Source organism: Mytilus galloprovincialis, chromosome 7, assembly GCF_965363235.1.
Source record: "Mytilus galloprovincialis chromosome 7, xbMytGall1.hap1.1, whole genome shotgun sequence".
Classification (NCBI taxonomy): domain Eukaryota; kingdom Metazoa; phylum Mollusca; class Bivalvia; order Mytilida; family Mytilidae; genus Mytilus; species Mytilus galloprovincialis.
In genome coordinates, this window is record NC_134844.1 from 25,458,566 (window position 1) to 25,478,943 (window position 20,378).

The window sequence follows — 20,378 nt, forward strand, 5'->3', positions numbered from 1 at the left end:
AATTGATAAAAACATTCCAACGCAATTGTTCAAGTGTACGGGGCGGATCCAGCCATTTTTAACAGAGGGATCCAACTCTATGTACCCAACCGACCGTACTAGGGCTGTATAGCCAGTCAAGATCGCCAAACACTTCCATCATGATTATATACCCATTAAAATGCATTGGTCGTAAAAATGGGATTCCAACCCCTGGACTCCCTTTCTAGATCCGACACTGAGTGTAAATATATATATATGATGCAAATTAAAAAAATTAATACATAATAATTGTGTTATTAAATATTCAAATCAATGTCACGGCATTTCATTTTTTTAAATGTTTGTTTAAACCTGGGAACAGTATATCTAACATATATGTTCCTGTTTAAACGTAACAAACAATAAAACTGCAAGAAATTCATTTTAAAACGAAATGAGACACTATATTACAAAATAAAGCCCGAATCGCTCACCTGTATTTTTTTGCATATATATTTCATCAATGATTAATTTTGCTTTTCAATATATATTATGATCATATTATCAGTGGCTCAAATTCCATTTAAATGTTCTTTGTATCTGTCATATTTTCGTCAAAAGCAAAATAATGCATTGTACCCCTATGTTACATTTTTAGCCATAGTAGATATGTTTCTTGACGTACAAGGACATGACATACAAAATTTTCAATACTCTGCGGAAACTCATTCAGCCCAAGTTTGGCTGAAATAGACTCAGCAATTTAAAAGGAGAATATTTTTTTAAGTAGGCAAACTAGATGAACACATTGTGAAAAATTGTCTTTAAAGGGCATGCAATAAATCCTTAAAGAAGTCAATTGACAATTTTGATCGTATAAACTGATTTGTAGATTTTACGTTTACTGACCACTCAAAGTCTTTGCTGTTTACAGTTTATCTTTATCTATATAATGATATTCAAGATAAGGACCAAAAACAGCAAAATTTCTGTATAATTAAAAAAAAAATAGTGGCAGTAACCCAAACAATGGGTCGTTTGGTTCGTCTGAAATTGAACATTTCAGAGCTGATAGATCTTGACCTATTGAACTTTTAACCCATTGACAGATTTGGTCTAAATGCTTTATTTTTTAGATATAAACCCAAAACGGCATTTGACCCTTATATGTTCTATTTTCAGCCATGGCAGTAGGTAATATCTTTGGTAAGCTTGCTTGCTAGCTAAACCGTGAAGTCATTATAAGGTTAGGTAAACTACCCTCATTTTGGAGTAGTCTAGTCCTACAGGCAGAGGTAGATTGGTTATCTGTCGGACTAGTCTACTCTTAAAGGAGGGTAGTTTACCTAACCTATAGTAATGACTTCACAGTTCAGCTAGCAAGCAAGCTAACCAAAGATTCCATTATTTGTATGAACCTAAATTGTTTTTCAATTTGTCAGTGTGGATTGCTTTGTGTCGATCTGATGAGTTGGGCCATTATCAACTGATTTAAAAGGGCCCCATGTGAGCTACAGACAGACAGACGGACAGGACAGGACAGGACTGATTTAAAAGGGCCCCATGTGAGCTACAGACAGACAGACAGGACAGGACAGGACAGGACAGGACAGGACAGGACAGGACAGGCAGACAGACTTTTGTATAGTTTACTACCAGACAGACATGTATACAATACAATCATACCAATAACACCAAAACATTGAATACCACGGAACCCAGTGTCTCGCCTACTCTTTCTGTTAATCACAGGCTCAACAAAAATGAGGAAATAAATCAATAAAATATTCCTGTTGATACAATCTTTTGATTGTAAGAAGCTTCTGTCCAAGTTTGGTAAAAATCCAGGATAGTTTATGAATCTAATAAATGTTTAAAAACTTTAACTGCAGACTGAATGTAATGTTAACTGGAAGAAAACAAAATTTCCTCCGTGATACTAGCTTTTGATCATAAACAAGCTTCTGTCCAAGTGTGGTACGGTAACAACCCAGGATAGTTTAAGAAAGTTATAAAAAATTTTAAAACTTTAACCACAGAGTGAATGTGTTGTTTCCTGGCAGAAAATCCAAGTCCATTTAAAAGTAAAATACGAAAAAATAGATTTCTTTTTTTACAAAATTTCCCTCTAGATACTAGCTTTTGATCATAAACAAACTTATGTTCAAGTTTGGTACAAATCCAAATAGTATAAGAAAGTTATTAAAATTTTAAAAAGTTTAACCACAGAGTGAATGTGTTGTTTCCTGGCACACAATCTAAGTCCATTTAAAAGTAAAATATGGAAAAATGGATTAATTTTTTTTACAAAATTTACTTCTGGATTCTATCAAGGACGTATGACTAACATACTGATCCATACTTAATATACGTCCTTGATTGTATCTTATGATCATTAACAAGCTTCTGTCCAAGTTTGGTACCAACCCAGGATAGTTTAAGAAAGTTATAAAAATTTTAAAAACTTTAACCACAGAGTGAACGTAATATTTCCCGGAAGAAAAACTAGGATAGTTTAAGAAAGTTATTGAAATTTCAAAAACTTTAACCACAGAGTGAATATTTGTGGACGCCGCCGACACCACCGACGATGACAGAATGAAGGATCGCTTAGTCTCGCTTTTTCGACTAAAGTCGAAGACTCGACAAAAATGAGACTAAGGCTAGTTAGACTCTACTGGACAGGGACTTACACTTAGCAATTGTTCAATGCACAAATGTAGTTGACCTATTGCTCATAGTATAGATAAACTATAAAACATGAAGACTTTACATTGACCAATGCGTTGTGTATATGAGATCTATATATAAATAAGATGTGGTATGAGTGCCAATGAGATAATATTTCACAAGAGACCAAATGACAACCAGATGCTCCGCAGGGCGCAGCTTTATACGACCGCAGAGGTTGAACACTGAACGGTTGGGGCAACTATGGACACAACATGCAAGCTGGATTCAGCTCTAAATTTGGATTGTGATTAAATAGTTGACACAGCATAGGTTTCTGACACAGAATGAATGTGGTCTAATGAACTTAGAATATCTTTTTTGCCTTTGAGCAATTCACTATGCTGTTGAATATTAATCCTCCCAAAAATGTTTGAAGAATTTTTTTTTTATTTTTATTTATGAAATCTGAAATGAGAAAATTTACCCCCCCCCCCCCCCATTTTTTTTTCACATCACCCTTTCCTTTTTTCCAAAACTGATCTCAATTTCTAATGGAGTTTGCAACAATAACTACTCATTTAAATACATCATAAAATATTAAAAAGTAAAATAAAGTGCTTGTTATCACTGAATGGTAAAGATTGTTTTAATTTATCAGTTGGTAGTTAAAGTGAATATACATTGTATATTGTCTAAAACAATGATTTAAGTTGATTCAACTACTATTCTGGACAAAGAAAGATAACTCCAATTGAAAATTTCTTGCTATTGCACAATATTGTGCAATTAGATATTTCTTGCTATTGCGCAATACTGAGCAATTGAAAATATTTGCTATTGCACAATACTGTGCAATTGAAGATTTCTTGCTATTGCACAATACTGTGCAATTGAAGATTTCTTGCTATTGCCCAATACTGTGCAATTGAAAATTTCTTGCTATTGTACAATACTGTGCACTTGAAGATTTCTTGCTATTGCTGAATACTGTGCAATTGAAAATTTCTTGCTATTGCACAATACTTAGTATAATAATCTTGGATCCTGATTTGAACCAACTTGAAAACTGGGCCCATAATCAAAAATCTAAGTACATGTTTAGATTCAGCATATCAAAAAAGCCCAAGAATTCAATTTTTGTTAAAATCAAAATTAGTTTAAGTTTGGACCCTTTGGACCTTAATGTAGACCAATTTGAAAACCGGACCAAAAACTAAGAATCTAATTCCTTAATTGTTGGGACCAAAACTCCCAAAATCAATCCCAACCTTTTTTTGTGGTCATAAACCTTGTGTTAAAATTTCATAGATTTCTATTTACTTTAATATACTAAATTTAGTGTGCAAAAACCAAGAAAAATACTTATTTGGGACCTTTTCTTGACCCCAAATTCCTAAACTGTTGGGACAAAAACTCCCAAAATCAATCCCAACCTTCCTTTTGTGGTCATAAACCTTGTGTTTAAATTTCATAGATTTCTATTTACTTATACTAAAGTTATTGTGCGAAAACCAAGAATAATGCTTATTTGGTCCCTTTTTTGGCCCCTAATTCCTAAACTGTTGGAACCAAAACTCCCAAAATCAATCCCAACCTTTCTTTTGTGGTCATAAACATTGTGTCTAAATTTCATAGATTTCTATTTTCTTAAACTAAAGTTATAGTGTGAAAACCAAGAAAATGCTTATTTGGGCCCTTTTTGGCCCCTAATTCCTAAAATGTTGGAACCAAAACTCCCAAAATCAATCACAACCTTCCTTTTGTGGTCATAAACCTTGTGTTAAAATTTCATAGATTTCTATTCACTTTTACTAAAGTTAGAGTGTGAAAAAGTATTCGGACGATGACGCAGACCACGACGCCAACGTGATACCAATATACGACCAAAAAATTTTCACACCTTAGAATCATTGCATACACTAACTAGAGTTGCCTTATTAATTCAACCTAGTTCACTGATCCATGAAATGAGGTTAAGGTCAGGTGAACCCTGTTTGAAAAACATGTAGACCTTGCATGGATCCCATATACTGGATAAAGTTATCTTAAAATGCATAATAAGTGAGTATTTCACATGAACAACAAAGTACTTATTTTTTTATCAAACAGTTACTGATGAATAATGTAAATAAGATCTAGGACAATGGACACATGACTGACAGAAACTTTGCAACATACGGTATCTGCAAACAAGACATGAAGCATCCAGGATTTCTCCCTTCTGAAATATACAGTAAAGCTGTATATTTATAGTTTACACCACAGCCAGAAATATATATACAAATATAGTATAGTTATCCATTTGTCTCAAATTCTGAGAATTGTGTCAACACCATCAAAAGAAAGAACCATTTAAACTGAATGCATTAGTATAGCATGCCTGCTCTTGCTACTGAAAGATGTTAGAAGATTCCTGAAGTAAGAGAAATAACTTTTCATTGTGTTAGTTCTATTCATAACATTACAACAGAAAGAAGAGTGGTTTTTTTTTTAACGAGAAACATGTAAGATCATGATGCTTCATAAGTCTGTGAACTGATAGCTTTTTAAAAAAGTTCATTCTAGTCAGCTTTGTTAGAACATGTCACTGTGAAATTAACATGCCATAGGATGCATCAAAAGATGCATTGACTTCTAACAAAGGTAAGTTAGTTATGGAAAAGTTGAAATATTTGAATGAGCTGAAAGTCAACCAACTTTGTAAAATCGGTTAAAGGTCAGATTAAACCATAAGATGTACATATACTTGTTACATTGAATGCACATACAAAATTTACTTATTGTGTAGAGTTGTCTCATTGGCAATCATACCACATCATTCTTCTGTTGTATATTAATCTATATACCTAATCCAAAAACATTAATTATCATTAGTCTATCTGAGAGTGCAGATGAGGACAGTCAAGGTCATATGTCAAATTTCAATATATATACCCTTCACAACAAATATATGTGCTAGTACATATGTATTGTTGACCAGTCATGTTTCTAAAGAACCAACCTAGCCAATGAACCACTAGAGTTTAGAAATGATGTCAAGATCAGAGGGACATATAATCATTACAATAACTGTAAGTAGCTGAATATTGTTACTAGAGATCAGCAACTAATTTCAGAAAAATTCTTGATAAAAAATACTTGATGATAGATTTTAGTCGTTATTTTAGTGAAAAGAGCAAATGATTGGTACACTGATGTCTTAGTAAATGAAAGAGAATTCAGGAAAACTTGATTAGGCTTAGAAGGGGGGTGGGGGGGTGTCCTGATCCTGAAAACCTAGACTTCCAGAAATCCAGACATCCCGATGTTAAAGAAATTAAAATCCCGACATCTCGAAATTCCAAAAAGGAATTCCCGGATTCCGAAAAGATCAATCCAGAAATCACAAGCTTAAAAACACCCGATCCCAATGTCTCGAAAAATGTCCTGCCCCCCCCCCCCCTCTTAGAAGGAAAAATCATCAAAACTGACATACACATGTGTTAAGGTATTTGCATATTTTACCTCTGCCCTCCCAATCACTCCTTTTTGTTTGTTCCAAGCACAACACAATTCTTTGCATCAAGCGGATCAATCCTTTATTTAGTATTGAGACAGAAGTATACACATATAATCAATAACATGCTATATATAACTAACACACATGCACACAATGCACATTAATAATGTAAATGTATAATCTTTTCCCTCTAAACATACATTTTATATATGTCATTTTCACAACAAAACAGCCATATAATTACTATTACATGTATAATAAAGTTTTACCTGAATAAATTATTCCTACATCCTGAACACGATATTTATATATTATTTTTTGTTATTCTATGAATAACAAAATTTAACAGCACTTCTTATGTAGTTTTAAGTAACCATTTATGTATACAGCTAAAATTAAAATATAACATTTACAAAAAAGTAAAGTCTTTCTGACTTGAGAATAATGTACATGTCAAAGAAGGGAGTTCTGTGTACAGCGCTTGGTTTTTTTTTTCAGATACAAAAAACAAAAAATAAAATTATGGACAGAAAGTAATTTCAAACTGTACAAAAAAAGTTGTAGAAATAACAAGGATTTAAACAAGATGGCTCCCAAGAGCTTGAATTGTTCACCTGATAATAATATGCCATTTTGAGATTTAAAATTTTATTGCAATCAGTTATGTTTGCTTATTTGTAAATCTTATTATGTGGCTTTTTTTTAAGATCTGGTAATGTCGGATGATCACAAATACTCAAAATAGGTAAAAAATCATCTTTCAAGGGCAGTAACTTCTATAAAGGGTCAATTGACAATGTCGTACATGTGACTTATTTCTAGATTTTATTTTGCTGAATATTTGTATCATTGAGAGACTCTTAATCTACTATAGTTTCTAGATAAAATGCAAAAAGGGTAAAAAGCATGTTTTCAAAGGCAATAACACCTAATGGGTCAATTGGCAATTTCTACTAAGTTAACATTTTGAAGATCTTGTTGTTGTGGTTAACCGTTATATTAACTTTTAAAATTTCTCTTAATCTATTTAAGTTTGCAAGAAAATTACCCAAAACTTAGAAATTTGCCAAATAGACCTTGACCTGCTGGTAATTTTTACTAGGTCATTAATTTAGCTTGTACTTCTTTAGTTTTAAACATAAAAGCCAAAAAATGTATTTTAACCTTTTGTTACATTGTATATTCTTAGCATCAGTGGCCATCTTTGTGGATGGATGAAATACTCTGATTCAAATATTAAACTTAGTTCCCCATAAAAGTTACAGAAGTTGCTGTGCACATAAAAAATAATTTTTTTAATGCATTGCCAAACAAAAACCAGGAGTGAAAACATTCAAAAGTTGAAAATGTAATCCTTATTACAAATACAACACACACAACTATAAGCTTGATTATATAATTGCTTTTTTAACTTTTTTTCACACAATTGTATCAAAATTCCTTTCTGTTACTAAGCAATATACTGTAAAACAACTATAATACATAAGATTACATACATTGCATAATTCAAACGGGATGAACTTATCATATATATGTAAATAACAGATGTGGTATATATGTCAATTTAACAACAACCTAACATCACAAATAAAACAAGACATTCAATATATTGTCTCCAGATGCTATAAAAGGAATAATTAAAAGTACAAACTTGAAAAAAAAGTATTCAAACATAACAAACATGTGTACTACTTGGTTAGATACATCCTTACGTAAAGACAGATGGTTCTACATCTCTTACTTCATGTATAGGGGAAATAAACTCAAAACACAAAACAAGATACGAGTCAATGAAGGTTACAAGGCGGGCACATTTACTACAAAAATCAGATTTTTTTTTTTACATTTATGACTGGGGTCACCTCTGAAATTTTTTATGAAAATTCAGAGAGTAATGCAAGGACGGTTTGAAGTTGATTTATGTGAGGCATATATATTTTTGCATCTAACGCACTATGAATTGCACGATTCTAGAAAGTATTGAATACCTTATAGGTTACAATACACCATTAGATTGTATGGGCACAGCCATTTTATGAGCATAACATGGTATTCAGAATTAAGAGTATGGCTAATCCTCATTGGTTGATAAGTGCGCCCGTAATTTTTTATTAATAGAGACTTTGTGCATTCTGCATGATATGATAGGCCAAAGAAAATATTTTCCTTAGCCCTAACGGAAATGAGACGTCTTTTCAACGTTAGGCCGAGACACATATTTTAAGGTACAAAATTGATAGGCATGGGAGATAAGTACAAAATACGCTAAGAAAAGCAACGTGAACCTATATTTTTTGGACCAAAAAGTACTGTCCAAATAACTTTTCTGTAATTCTAGCAAGGTTTCGTTAAAAAAAAATCACCTTTCTAAAGTCTGTATCTCAAAAAAGGCTATCATTGTCGCCTATGGGAAAATTAATTGTTTATTTTAATCTGAAGTGAAAATTAAATGTTAAGAGTTACCTCCCTTTGTGCAAATATTATACTTTCCCTAGATGCACACTTACACTAAGCTATATGAGAGTAAGTCTCTTGGAATCTGAACATCAAATAAAATACCAAACTCCAGGCAAAAATATCATTTCCTATGTTTTTACATAAGGTTATATTTTAGGGTTCAAAAAGAATTTTCAATAAAATGGGAATTGTATAATGAGACAAATACACATATAAAAAGGCAATGTATTATGCACATATGTTTATTGCTAAGAGAGACAAGTAATAAAACTTAACTACATATGGACTTTGGAATTTTCTGTGCAATTTTTTGTTTTTTAAATTGCAAAAACAAAGTTAACATGAAAAATATAACTTAACAAAATTCTGAATTAAAGATCATAAAGGGGATATCTAAAATGTAATAGGTAAATCATATTCCTTTATTTCACTTTTAAACTCTTACAACATTTTAGAACTAAAAATTGTTATCAAATTCAAAAGTGTAAATATTATATCATATCATATACATGTTTTATGCCAACAGAAATCATTGTAAATAAACGAGTTCTCTAATTTACTGAAATCTTAAAATAAAAACAAAAAGGGAGAAAATACAAAAAAAAATCATCAATCTCCTCTTTCTTTAAAAATAGTCTTATAATTTATAAAAAGAAACAAATATATCTAACACCATCAAGCTGTTATAATGACAGTAAACATTATTATAGTATAATTATTTGTATAAACATATAAAATTTGATGTTGTACCTAGTTTGTATATATAGTTGTAGGAACTGAAAAACAAAAAAAAACAAAAAAAATAATCCATCTAAAACAAAAAAATATGCTGCACTTTTGACCATGAATAAATTAACAGTGATACTCTTCACAAAAAATATATAACTAAAATTACTTTAATCCATATATTTCTACTAAGAAAAAATAAAAGATATGTGTCCATAAAGTAATAATTATAATAAATAATTGATGTTATTCTCTGTTTTATGAAGAGACCTACTGTATTTGGATTTCCAGAGCTATTTACAAAATGGCACATAAATGTTAATATCTGGGTGTCTAATAAATGTTAATATCTGGGTGTCTATACATATATATTGACAGATATAATCATGTACAGTTCAAGGGCTTCTTATAATAAACAACACTACATACAAAAAATTAAAAATAACAAGAGAGGCTCTGTAGTGGTTGTATTGCCTAAATCTATGCTAACTGTCATCAATGTGAACTTTTTTACCATATAAAACCTATTCTCTAATTTTTGTGCTATTTTCACATTTCCTGACCGGTGTGAGAAAAATATTTCTCCTTACTAGTGAAAAAGCAAATGATTAGTCGAAATTTAATTATGACGTCAAAATGTTTAGTTTTCTTCTGAATTTTGCTATTGTGACGTCATGAAAAAAAGGTGACCTTGTCTGATGACGTTGCATATAAAGAACACAAGTTTCTGAAAATCTTTGAAAAAGAATGATAAAAATCATCAGAGAAACAGATTCTGACACTATAACTCGTGTATTACGATATTTCTCCACTCTCGACAGTTAAATTTTAATTATTTAACAAGAATGTGTCCAAAGTGCACGGATGCCCCACTCACACTATCCTTTTCCATGTTCCATGGACCGTGAAATTGGGTAATTATCTAATTTGGCATTAAAATTAGAAAGATCATATCATAAGCAACAAGTGTACTAAGTTTCAAGTTGATTGGACTTCAGCTTCATCAAAAACTACCTTGACCAAAAACTTTAACCTGAAACTCCCACTTTCATTTTCTATGTTCAATGGACCGTGAAATTGGGGTCAAAAGTCTAATTTGGCTTAAAAATTAGAAAGATCATCTCATAAGCAACAAGTGTACTAAGTTTCAAGTTGATTGGACTTCAGCTTCATCAAAAACTACCTTGACCAAAAACTTTAAACCTGGACGGACGAACGGAACCACAGACGGACGGACAACGGAGCCACAGATCAGAAAACATAATGCCCCTCTACTATAGTAGGTGGGGCATAAAAAGCTCGGCAAGCCTTGTGCTTTAAATAATAAAATTTAACTGTCTCGAGTGGAAAAAATAGAAATACACTTGTTGTAGTGTAGGAATCTACATCTCCAACACCTTAACTTTGGCAGTAATTAATTAGCCTGAGTATTCAACTAAAAGTACCATTGTCTTTACCAGGCAAATTTTTGACTGAATTGAAGAAATGATATTTTTAGCAAAGGGTCTTATATATATTATCTATGGCAAGTTGTTGCTGATCAGTCATGTACTTTTGGTTAAATTTTACCATAATTTCAATGGGAATCATTTTGTAATCATTGCTATCTTAAATGCCTTCCAATTTGCATTATATGATAAATCTGTTTAAAGGATACTGTACCTTTATCATGATTCTCATCAGCTTTATCAAGATTTGGCTTGTATTTTTACGAGGGGGATTAAACGGCTGAATTCTTAATCATCTTGCCTGTATATGAAGTTTGAAATGATTCTGCTTTATTCTGGACTTAGAAGAAATTATGAAACTGACCATCCAGAACCAACAATTTCCAGTAAAAACCATTTTTTGTTGTTGTATTAGAATCTTTAGCAAGGTCGTTATAAACATTTTTTCTGAGGAATTTTCATTTTAAATTGGCTTTTGTAAGTTCAGAAGGAAAGTTTAAATTATGAAAAGGTAATGAACAGAGTGAAGTAGAGTTGACAGAAGCCCAGTGATGGCACAAGCTTATACTGGCCATATGGACAAAGTGGGCTAAAACATGATATGATTTACACAGAATCTTTGATATCTGTAAATTTGGCTGAAAGAACTTTCATCATCAAAGATTAACAGCACAATTAAAATGTTAATCTACATTCTAGAACAAGCTAACAATTATCATTTACAGTGGCAGATTCAGGGGGAAGGTTTCAGGGATTGGAACCCCCCTTTTTTTTTGACAATTAATGCATTTGAATGGGGACATAAACTAGTAGTTGGGACCCCTTTCTCCAAGTTTATGAACCCCTTTTAAGAATAGCTGGATCTGCCCCTGATTTATCTAATAGTTTTTAATTAGTAAATTATTTTTGAAATTAGGATTTTCAAACTTTAAAAGCGGCTTTCTAAATAAAAATTTAGACACTGGACTGGAATTGTTCAGCAAGTACAGTTTTTCTTTAAAGCGATGATTTTGAAAATTCTTTTGTTAAAATTACTTATTTTAATTTGTATTAATATTTTCTGGGTGAAATTGTTGACCAGTACCATGAACCCTTAATTGACTCTTTTTTCAGCCATACTCAGCCATGGTTTATAAACTAAAAGATCTGTATCCAGCTTAGAAAGTTTATAACTAAGGCTGCTGTGAATGTCGACATGGTAAATATGAATCCTTCTGGTTGTCCTATCTTCTCTCTCAGCCACTTTACAGAATTACCAACAAATGTCAAACTGCTCGGTTTCTTTTTTACAGGTTCCTGAAATTTATAATAATATGCAGTTAATACCCAGTAATCAAAGCGCTGTAAGCGCTGAAGGCAGTTAACCAAAAACCAAGGCAACCGTTATTATGAAAACTGTGGCAAAGTTGCCTCAACATTCATATATAGTACATTTATGTTTATCTAATGATTTATTTATTAAGGCAAATAATTTATATGTTATCAAGGTTTCAAAAGCAATGCATATAGCAATGTATATTTTTATGGTGAGTCTGCAGTGGTACAAGTTCCCAATGATTGCAGTTGTTCTACTTGGTAGTTAACCTTGGTTTTATTTGAATGCTAGAAGTTCAAGTTGACTTAGTATGAACATGTAATAGTATGAATGGACTGGTTTCCCTGGAAAGAAAACTGAATTTGTTTTCTATAGTACAAAAGTTATGAGACACGAATCAGACAAATGTTCACTACAACAGGGATCAAAGGTGAGGTCTGACTGACTTGTCCATAGTAAATGTAAATGATTTGTTACTTTGTCCCATACATATGAATATATATAATTTAGGGCTGGGGATCTCAACGGTTTTCAAGTTCTCAAACAGGTAGGGGTAGGCAGAGGATTTAGGAGGGGCAGGGTGACCCCAGGGACTCCCCCTATATTTCCTTTAATTAGTTATATTGGCCCATATATGAATATATATTGTTTTGGTGTGGGATCTCGACCGTTTCGAAGTTCTCAAACAGGAGGGTTGGGGTGACCACAGGGACTTTCCTTATATTCCATTTGATTTGTTATATTGTCCCATACATGAGTATATATGGTTTAAGGGTGAGGATCTTGACCATTTCCAAGTTCTCAAACAGGAGGGTGTACAGTGACCCAAGGGACTCCCCTATCTTTCATTTGAATTGTTATATTGTCCCGTACATGAATATATATGGTTAAGTGGTGGGGATCTCTACGGGTTTCAAATTCTCAAACAGGAGGGGGTGGGGTGACCCAAAGGACTCCCACTATTTTTCATCTGATTTGTTATAGTGTCCCATACATGAATATATATGGTTTAGGGATGGGGATCTCAACAATTTTTAAATTCTAAAACAGGAGGGTTTGGGTGACCCCCAGCGACTCTTCCTATATCATTTTTGCCTATATTTCATTGATTTTTCATATTGTCACAAACATGAATATATATGGTTAAGGGGTGTGGATCTCGACCGTTTCCAAGTTCTCAAACAGGAGGGGTGGGGTAACTCCAGGGACTCCCCCTATATTTCATTTTATTTATTATATTGTCCTTACTTGAATATTTGCAGGGGCGGATTCAGTCGGAGGGGGGCGGGCGTGCACCCCCTTAAATTTGCAAAGCATGGGTTGTTCTCAGCTTAATAAAGAATATTCCGATAATTTTACCTCAAATTTTTTTTAGCCTCGCTCTGCTTGGAGAAAATTTAAGTTTGCGCCCCTCCTAACCTAAAATCCTGGATCTGCCCCTCATATGGTTTAGGGGTTGGGAGCTAGACCGTTTCCAAGTTATTAAACAGGAGGGGGTAGAGTGGCCCAAAGGATGCCACCTATATATCTTATGATTTACTTACATTCAGGTATATATAATATAGTTGCATTATTTGTGAAAATAAAGAAAGAAACTTTCAGCTACTTTAATTGACCCTTCAAAATTGAGATAAAAAATAACCCTTTGAAATTGCAGTAATATGTTTACACTTTAAAAGCATCTCACATGCATTATCATCATTCATCACTGATTAAGAAAATTTAGACTGTGACCATGAACATGTATATATTTGTTTAGGGGCCAGCTGAAAGACGCCTCCGGGTGCAGGAATTTCTCGTTACATTGAAGACCTGTTGGTGACCTTCTGCTGTTGTTTTTTTCTATGGTCGGGTTGTTGTCTCTTTGGTACATTCCCCATTTTCATTCTCAATTTTATTAGATATACTATTCCCAGCTGTAACGTTGTATTGGATTTTTAAATTAAAATTTGTCAAAAAGAATTTTGAGTTTCTGTATAAAATATTTTTCTGCTTTTTCTTTCTTTAACATATATCTTTTGGTTTACAATTCTAGTGTTTATATTCATTTACCATGCATAGATGTATTTTTTCACCTGTTTGGATTTATTTGGTAATTGATCGCCAAACCCGGAATTACCCTTATCCGCTTCCGGAATCGGAACCGATATTGTTTAAATTTTGTCTTCACGGCCGCCATTGTTATGTGTTTACAATGTTGTTTTTGTCAATCAGATACGATTTTACTCGAATTTATACATTATTTGTCGGCGATTTTCTGTATAAAGCTAGCGGCTGAACAAAATGAACATCGCTGTTATGAAAAATAATGATAAAAATAAGTTTTTAGCTCGTTCAATTGGAGACTTTGGAGAACATGGTGAAAAGGTTTGCAAAATTAATTCTTATTTTCTTTCAAGTGGAAGGTGACTACGTCGGGCGTAGCTAGAAACCAACTATCCTAGTCGAAATTCCGCTTGTAAAAGTGGAAGGTTGCGGACCTCGGACCACCGCTAATTTGCACACCTGCCTCCAAATTGAAAAGATATGAAAATTACTTTTTCTAATTTGAAATTGCCGCCAACAGCATGAACAGTTGAACTTATTATATAATAGACTACTGACGTAGTTGTACTACGTATTGATGACAAACAATATTCCTACGACTTTTGCCATTTGGGAAATCTTAACTACTTGTCTTAAGAGATTTTCGGCGATTAAATATTTCATACAATTGTTCTTTGAAATCTTTAGCTAAAAGCACAAGTCATAATGAACTACACAAGGATTCTTAATAAGCACTACTTCCTATGTGTAACTTCAAAACTTTTAGATAAATCGACAATCATTTATGGTTTTTCTGGTCATATTTTTTGTAATCTAGAATAAAAAGTATTAAAAAAGTGTTCAATTAGTTATATATAACATAGTAGCAAGCTAGATAATAACAATGGCAAGTATTTCAGCATTTATTGGGTAGAACACAAATCTAGGGTGCTCGCATAATGCAGCTTAACTGCATAAAAATGACCATTATTTCAAGCATTGGCAGATCCAGGGGTTATATGCCTGTCTACATTTGCATAACTACAAGACACTAAGTATTAAAGGTTCATTGTTATATTGGAAATAAGATCATTACTTATGTTGTATCTGTGCACGTGTTATACATGTTTGACTGTAAAAAAAACCCCAACAAAAAACATCATACAAAACAATTCAAAGGTGATTGGAGATTTTAGTGGTTGTCATAGGTTCATGTCTGCCATATTTGTTTTTCATAAACTGTTTTGTAATAAATAAGGACATTAGTTTTCTCAATTGAATTGTGTCATATTTTTCATGTTGGGTCCTTTTATAGTCGACCATACAGTATGGGTTTTTTATAGTTGACCATACGGTATGGTTTTTTTAATAGTTGACCATACGGTATGTTTTTTTTTTATAGTCGACCATACGGTATGGTTTTTTTTTTTATAGTAGACCATACGGTATGGTATTTTTTATAGTCGACCATACGGTCTGGGTTTTTTATAGTCGACCATACGGTATGTTTTTTTTTTATAGTCGACCATACAGTATGGGTTTTTTATAGTCGACCATACGGTATGGGTTTTTTTATAAAAGCTGTACAGTTGCCTATAATTGATAAAATTCACTTTAATAAAACTTTGGTGAATAGTTGTCTCATTGGCAATCATATACCACATATCTCCTTTATTTTTATAGAACAACAATCCATTTCATAATAATTGCAAAAATAATTCCAATCATTTGATTTGCAAAATTAAAATAAAGCATAAAATGTATGATTCAAATCAAAAATCATTATAACATGTAATGATTTTTAAAAAAAAAATTTTTTTGGTGGGTGGGGAGGAAAGAGACAGAAATTTCAAGCAGGAAGTAGGTTGACTTCTTGTCAAGTGTCCTTTGATGGATGCATTTAATGTTTATATTGTCTTGTGTTTTTAATAGTGTTGTCAAATCGTAAACTTTTGGCTTACCGGTTACTCGGATAATCGTTCGACCGATTAACCGGTTAACTGGTAGTTTAAGTTGATGTTTGAAGGACTTATCTATAGTACCTTACACATAGATATAAGAAGATGTGGTTTGAGGGTAAATGTGACATTCTTCCATCAAAATCATAAATTTATTCTTATTATGATACAATGAATTGAAGTTTGTCCTTTGCCATTACAAGGCTGGTCTGTGGGGATTCCTGGCGAAGTTTGACTTTTAATAATCAAATACACCGCATCAACTAACTTCAGATTAAAAAATAAAAAAAAAAAACTTCTTGATCTAGTAGGATAGAATATATATGAAACTGATGATTCTTTCATTTTCTCTTGTCTCCAAAAATAATGTGGAGTGTTTCAATTTGAAATGATTAAGCATGTTACTCGTACTATCAAGTAATACATTCAATACATTTACATTGGTTTGCATTTCGCAATTTTTGAGTTAGCATTTCGTTTAAAGTATGACAAAGCCTTGCACGACGGGGCTTGCACATTCAGATGTAGGTCTACACAATATTAGATCAAAAATGAAATAATTAAGCAAATCGTAAAATTTAATCGTATTAGTGATTTAAAGTTGCTGTTAAAAAACATGTATACTAATTATGTTTCCTTTTAAAAGATCTTGCCCCGAGCTGAGAGACAAGTTCTAATTAACTTTATGTTTTTTAAATTAACAATAGCAATCAATATACTGGACAATTGATCTGACAAATTAATTACCACAACGACAATTTTTAAATAAAACATAATTGATAAATGAATTCAATACAAATTTATATCAAATCTATTAAAATTGAAAAAAAGTCTGGTTAACTGGTTAGCGTTTTTGGTATTTGGTTGTTCAAACAGTTAACCTTTGACAACACTAGTTTTTAAGTGTGGAATTTATTAATAATCAAACATGCCAGCAAATAAAACAAGTAATATGTCAACACAAAGATAGTAACTGTTTAAATGCATCATGCTGCTGTTTAAAGCAATGCTTAAACATCAGAAAATGAGACAAACTCCTCTATTTTTTTAAAGCACCACTAAGGTATTAATCGTTAAAAGTGTCTTCAGAATAATAAATAGCTTTTCATATAGTTAAATAAACTCATAAACTCATTCACAGGGTTTTGGAACCCTCCTTTTTTTGGATGATCAATGCATTTGAATGGGGACATCACTACTCTGTTGAGCCGATTTGATATATATATATATCAGTTATGTCTTTTGTTCATGAACCGTATTAAGAGAGAACTCCAAAAAACAGCAATCACATTTCAAGTTCATTATATAAAAAAAAGGTAGAAAATGTCGGGTATCACAATAAACTTCTCATATCTGCAAAAACCTATGTTTTTTTTAATCAACAAAGATGTTGCATAGATTGTATATTACATCTCTTGGCAACAGCTGTATATCATACACTTGTAGCTGAGCCATTTGAAATGTTGATGCAAAAGTTTAAAACTCCATCTAAACATGTCTTAGATAATAGAAATATGTAGAACTAGATAATCAATATAAAGATTACATGCTTCAGTACTGTTTCCCCTTAAGCTGACAATATAACAAACTTTAATGATTGTAAACCAAGTTGGCACCAACTGCTGAAATAGTATGCATACCTTGTCTCACTTAATGAGTCAAACAGTGTAACAGAGACAGGACAACCCTTGAAAAATGAATGAAAATTAAATTGAAAATTTTACATCAGATAGCAGAAGTGATTTTCTCTTTCAATTTATAAATGGCCATGATAGTTGGCAGAGGAAGATAATTTTAATTACTCAATTAAACATTTTCATTTAAATTTAGCAGTGCCAGCACTAATACTGTGATATTTAAGACATTCTAACCTGAATTTTCATCTATAAAATGGAACAGAATTCTATTTCACATTAAAATCCAGAAAACTTTACTTCATAAAGTTTAGCTTTGTCAGTTTCTGGAGAATGACATCCAATAAAGAAGTATCCCTGTACTGATGTTCCAAGAGAATAGGGAAATCTGATTCCAACTTCAGACAGCCTTTTGTTAGCAATAATTTGTCCATTCATATCTAAAATATGAATTGTATGATTGTTCCTATCAGCTATAACAATATTATCTAATGGTGTGGTCATGATGTCAGCTGGGTGAAAAGGTCGCCGCTTAGAGTTAATATTGGGATTGCCTTCATATGTCCCTACCACATTTCCAGCCTGTCCAAGTATTACAATTCTACCAGTCTTTATATCTAATCCATCTACCACACAAATGTTTCCATTACTGGTACTTGTAATTCTCTCTGGAACTGTAAATAATGGTTTCCTGTTTTTATCTACTTCATATAAATTCAAATAATTTCCTGCATGATCCCTTACTAGCACTGAACTGTAACCGGTAGCACCTAAAAATTTTAACATTCCTTTAAGAAAGGATAAAAACTGGTACCGATCTACGACACCTGTAATGACTTTATCCCTTGTTACATGGATACACAATGGCATAACTCTTGAATAACGCCATGATAATGTATACTTAGAGTTAGACAACTTCCCTGTTCTTTGGCCAACCGCCTGTAGCGTTTTGTTACCATCTACTGCTAAAATCAGATCTCCAGATGGGGTAATTGTCATGTCATGTACAACTATATTAAACTGTGAAATTATTTGCGGCTTTTCTTTTTTCAAATTTAAATGCATAACAGTGTCATGAGTACCATCCGATATCCATATGGAACTGTCATGGCAGGGTGACATACAAAAAATGTTATTTATATCAGTTGTAAATTGTCTGGTAACTTCAATCTCTGTTTGTTCTTCTCTCATTTCTCCCTGTTCAGAATCTAATGTTGAGTTTAAGGAATTTCCTAGTGCAACTTCTAACATTGTTTTAGTCACTTGATTTTCTTTCTCACTTTGAATTCCAACTTCTGACAGTATTCTAGTCACTTCGTTTTCTTTCTCTCTTTGAATTCCAACTTCTGATATTATTCTAGTCATTTCGTTTTCTTTCTCTCCTTGAATTCCAACTTCTGACATTGAACTAGTCACTTCGTTTTCTTTCTCATTTTGAATTCCAACTTCTGATATTATTCTAGTCACTTGGTTTTCTTTCTCTCTTTGAATTCCAACTTCTGATATTATTCTAGTCACTTCGTTTTCTTTCTCTCTTTGAATTCCAACTTCTGACATTGAACTAGTCACTTCATTTTCTTTCTCATTTTGAATTCCAACTTCTGACAGTATTCTAGTCACTTCGTTTTCTTTCTCACTTTGAATTCCAACTTCTGATATTATTCTAGTCACTTCGTTTTCTTTCTCTCCTTGAATTCCAACTTCTGATATTATTCTAGTCACTTCATTTTCTTTCTCATTTTGAATTCCAACTTCTGACAGTCTTCTAGTCACTTCAATTTCTTTCTCTCCTTGAATTCCAACTTCTGATATTATTCTAGTCACTTGGTTTTCTTTCTCACTTTGAATTCCAACTTCTGATATTATTCTAGTCACTTGGTTTTCTTTCTCACTTTGAATTCCAACTTCTGACATTATTCTAGTCACTTCGTTTTCTTTCTCACTTTGAATTCCAACTTCTGATATTATTGTAGTCACTTGGTTTTCTTTCTCTCCTTGAATTCCAACTTCTGATATTATTCTAGTCACTTGGTTTTCTTTCTCCATTTGAATTCCAACTTCTGACATTGATCTAGTCACTTGGTTTTCTTTCTCTCCTTGAATCCCATTTTCTGACATTGATCTAGTCACATGGTTTTCTTTCTCTCTTTGAATTCCAACTTCTGACATTGATCTAGTCTCTTGGTTTTCTTTCTCTCTGTGAATTCCAACTTCTGACATTATTCTAGTCTCTTGGTTTTCTTTCTCTCTTTGAATTCCAACTTCTGACATTGATCTAGTCTCTTGGTTTTCTTTCTCTCTTTGAATTCCAACTTCTGACATTGATCTAGTCACTTGGTTTTCTTTCTCTCCTTGAATCCCATTTTATGACATTGATCTAGTCACATGGTTTTCTTTCTCTTTTTGAATTCCAACTTCTGACATTGATCTAGTCTCTTGGTTTTCTTTCTCTCTTTGAATTCCAACTTCTGACATTATTCTAGTCTCTTGGTTTTCTTTCTCTCTTTGAAATCCAACTTCTGACATTATTCTAGTCACTTGGTTTTCTTTCTCTCTTTGAATTCCAACTTCTGACATTGATCTAGTCTCTTGGTTTTCTTTCTCTCTTTGAATTCCAACTTCTGACATTATTCTAGTCTCTTGGTTTTCTTTCTCTCTTTGAATTCCAACTTCTCACATTAT

General features: G+C 32.5%; 1 protein-coding gene across 3 annotated transcripts in view; it reads right to left on the reverse strand.

Moving 5' to 3' along the window:
* Positions 1-6,195: 6,195 nt before the first annotated feature.
* LOC143082636 (lipase maturation factor 2-like) overlaps positions 6,196-20,378 on the reverse strand; it is a 52,938-nt gene continuing 38,755 nt past the window's right edge. For 2 of the 3 annotated variants that reach the window (XM_076258424.1, XM_076258423.1), the window contains exon 16: positions 6,196-12,060. In XM_076258424.1, coding sequence (XP_076114539.1) covers positions 11,902-12,060 — 159 coding nt within the window. In that variant the 3' untranslated portion in view covers positions 6,196-11,901. Of the gene's footprint in view, positions 12,061-17,933; positions 20,020-20,378 lie in introns of those variants that run through there. The other variant, XM_076258422.1, reaches the window with a different exon arrangement.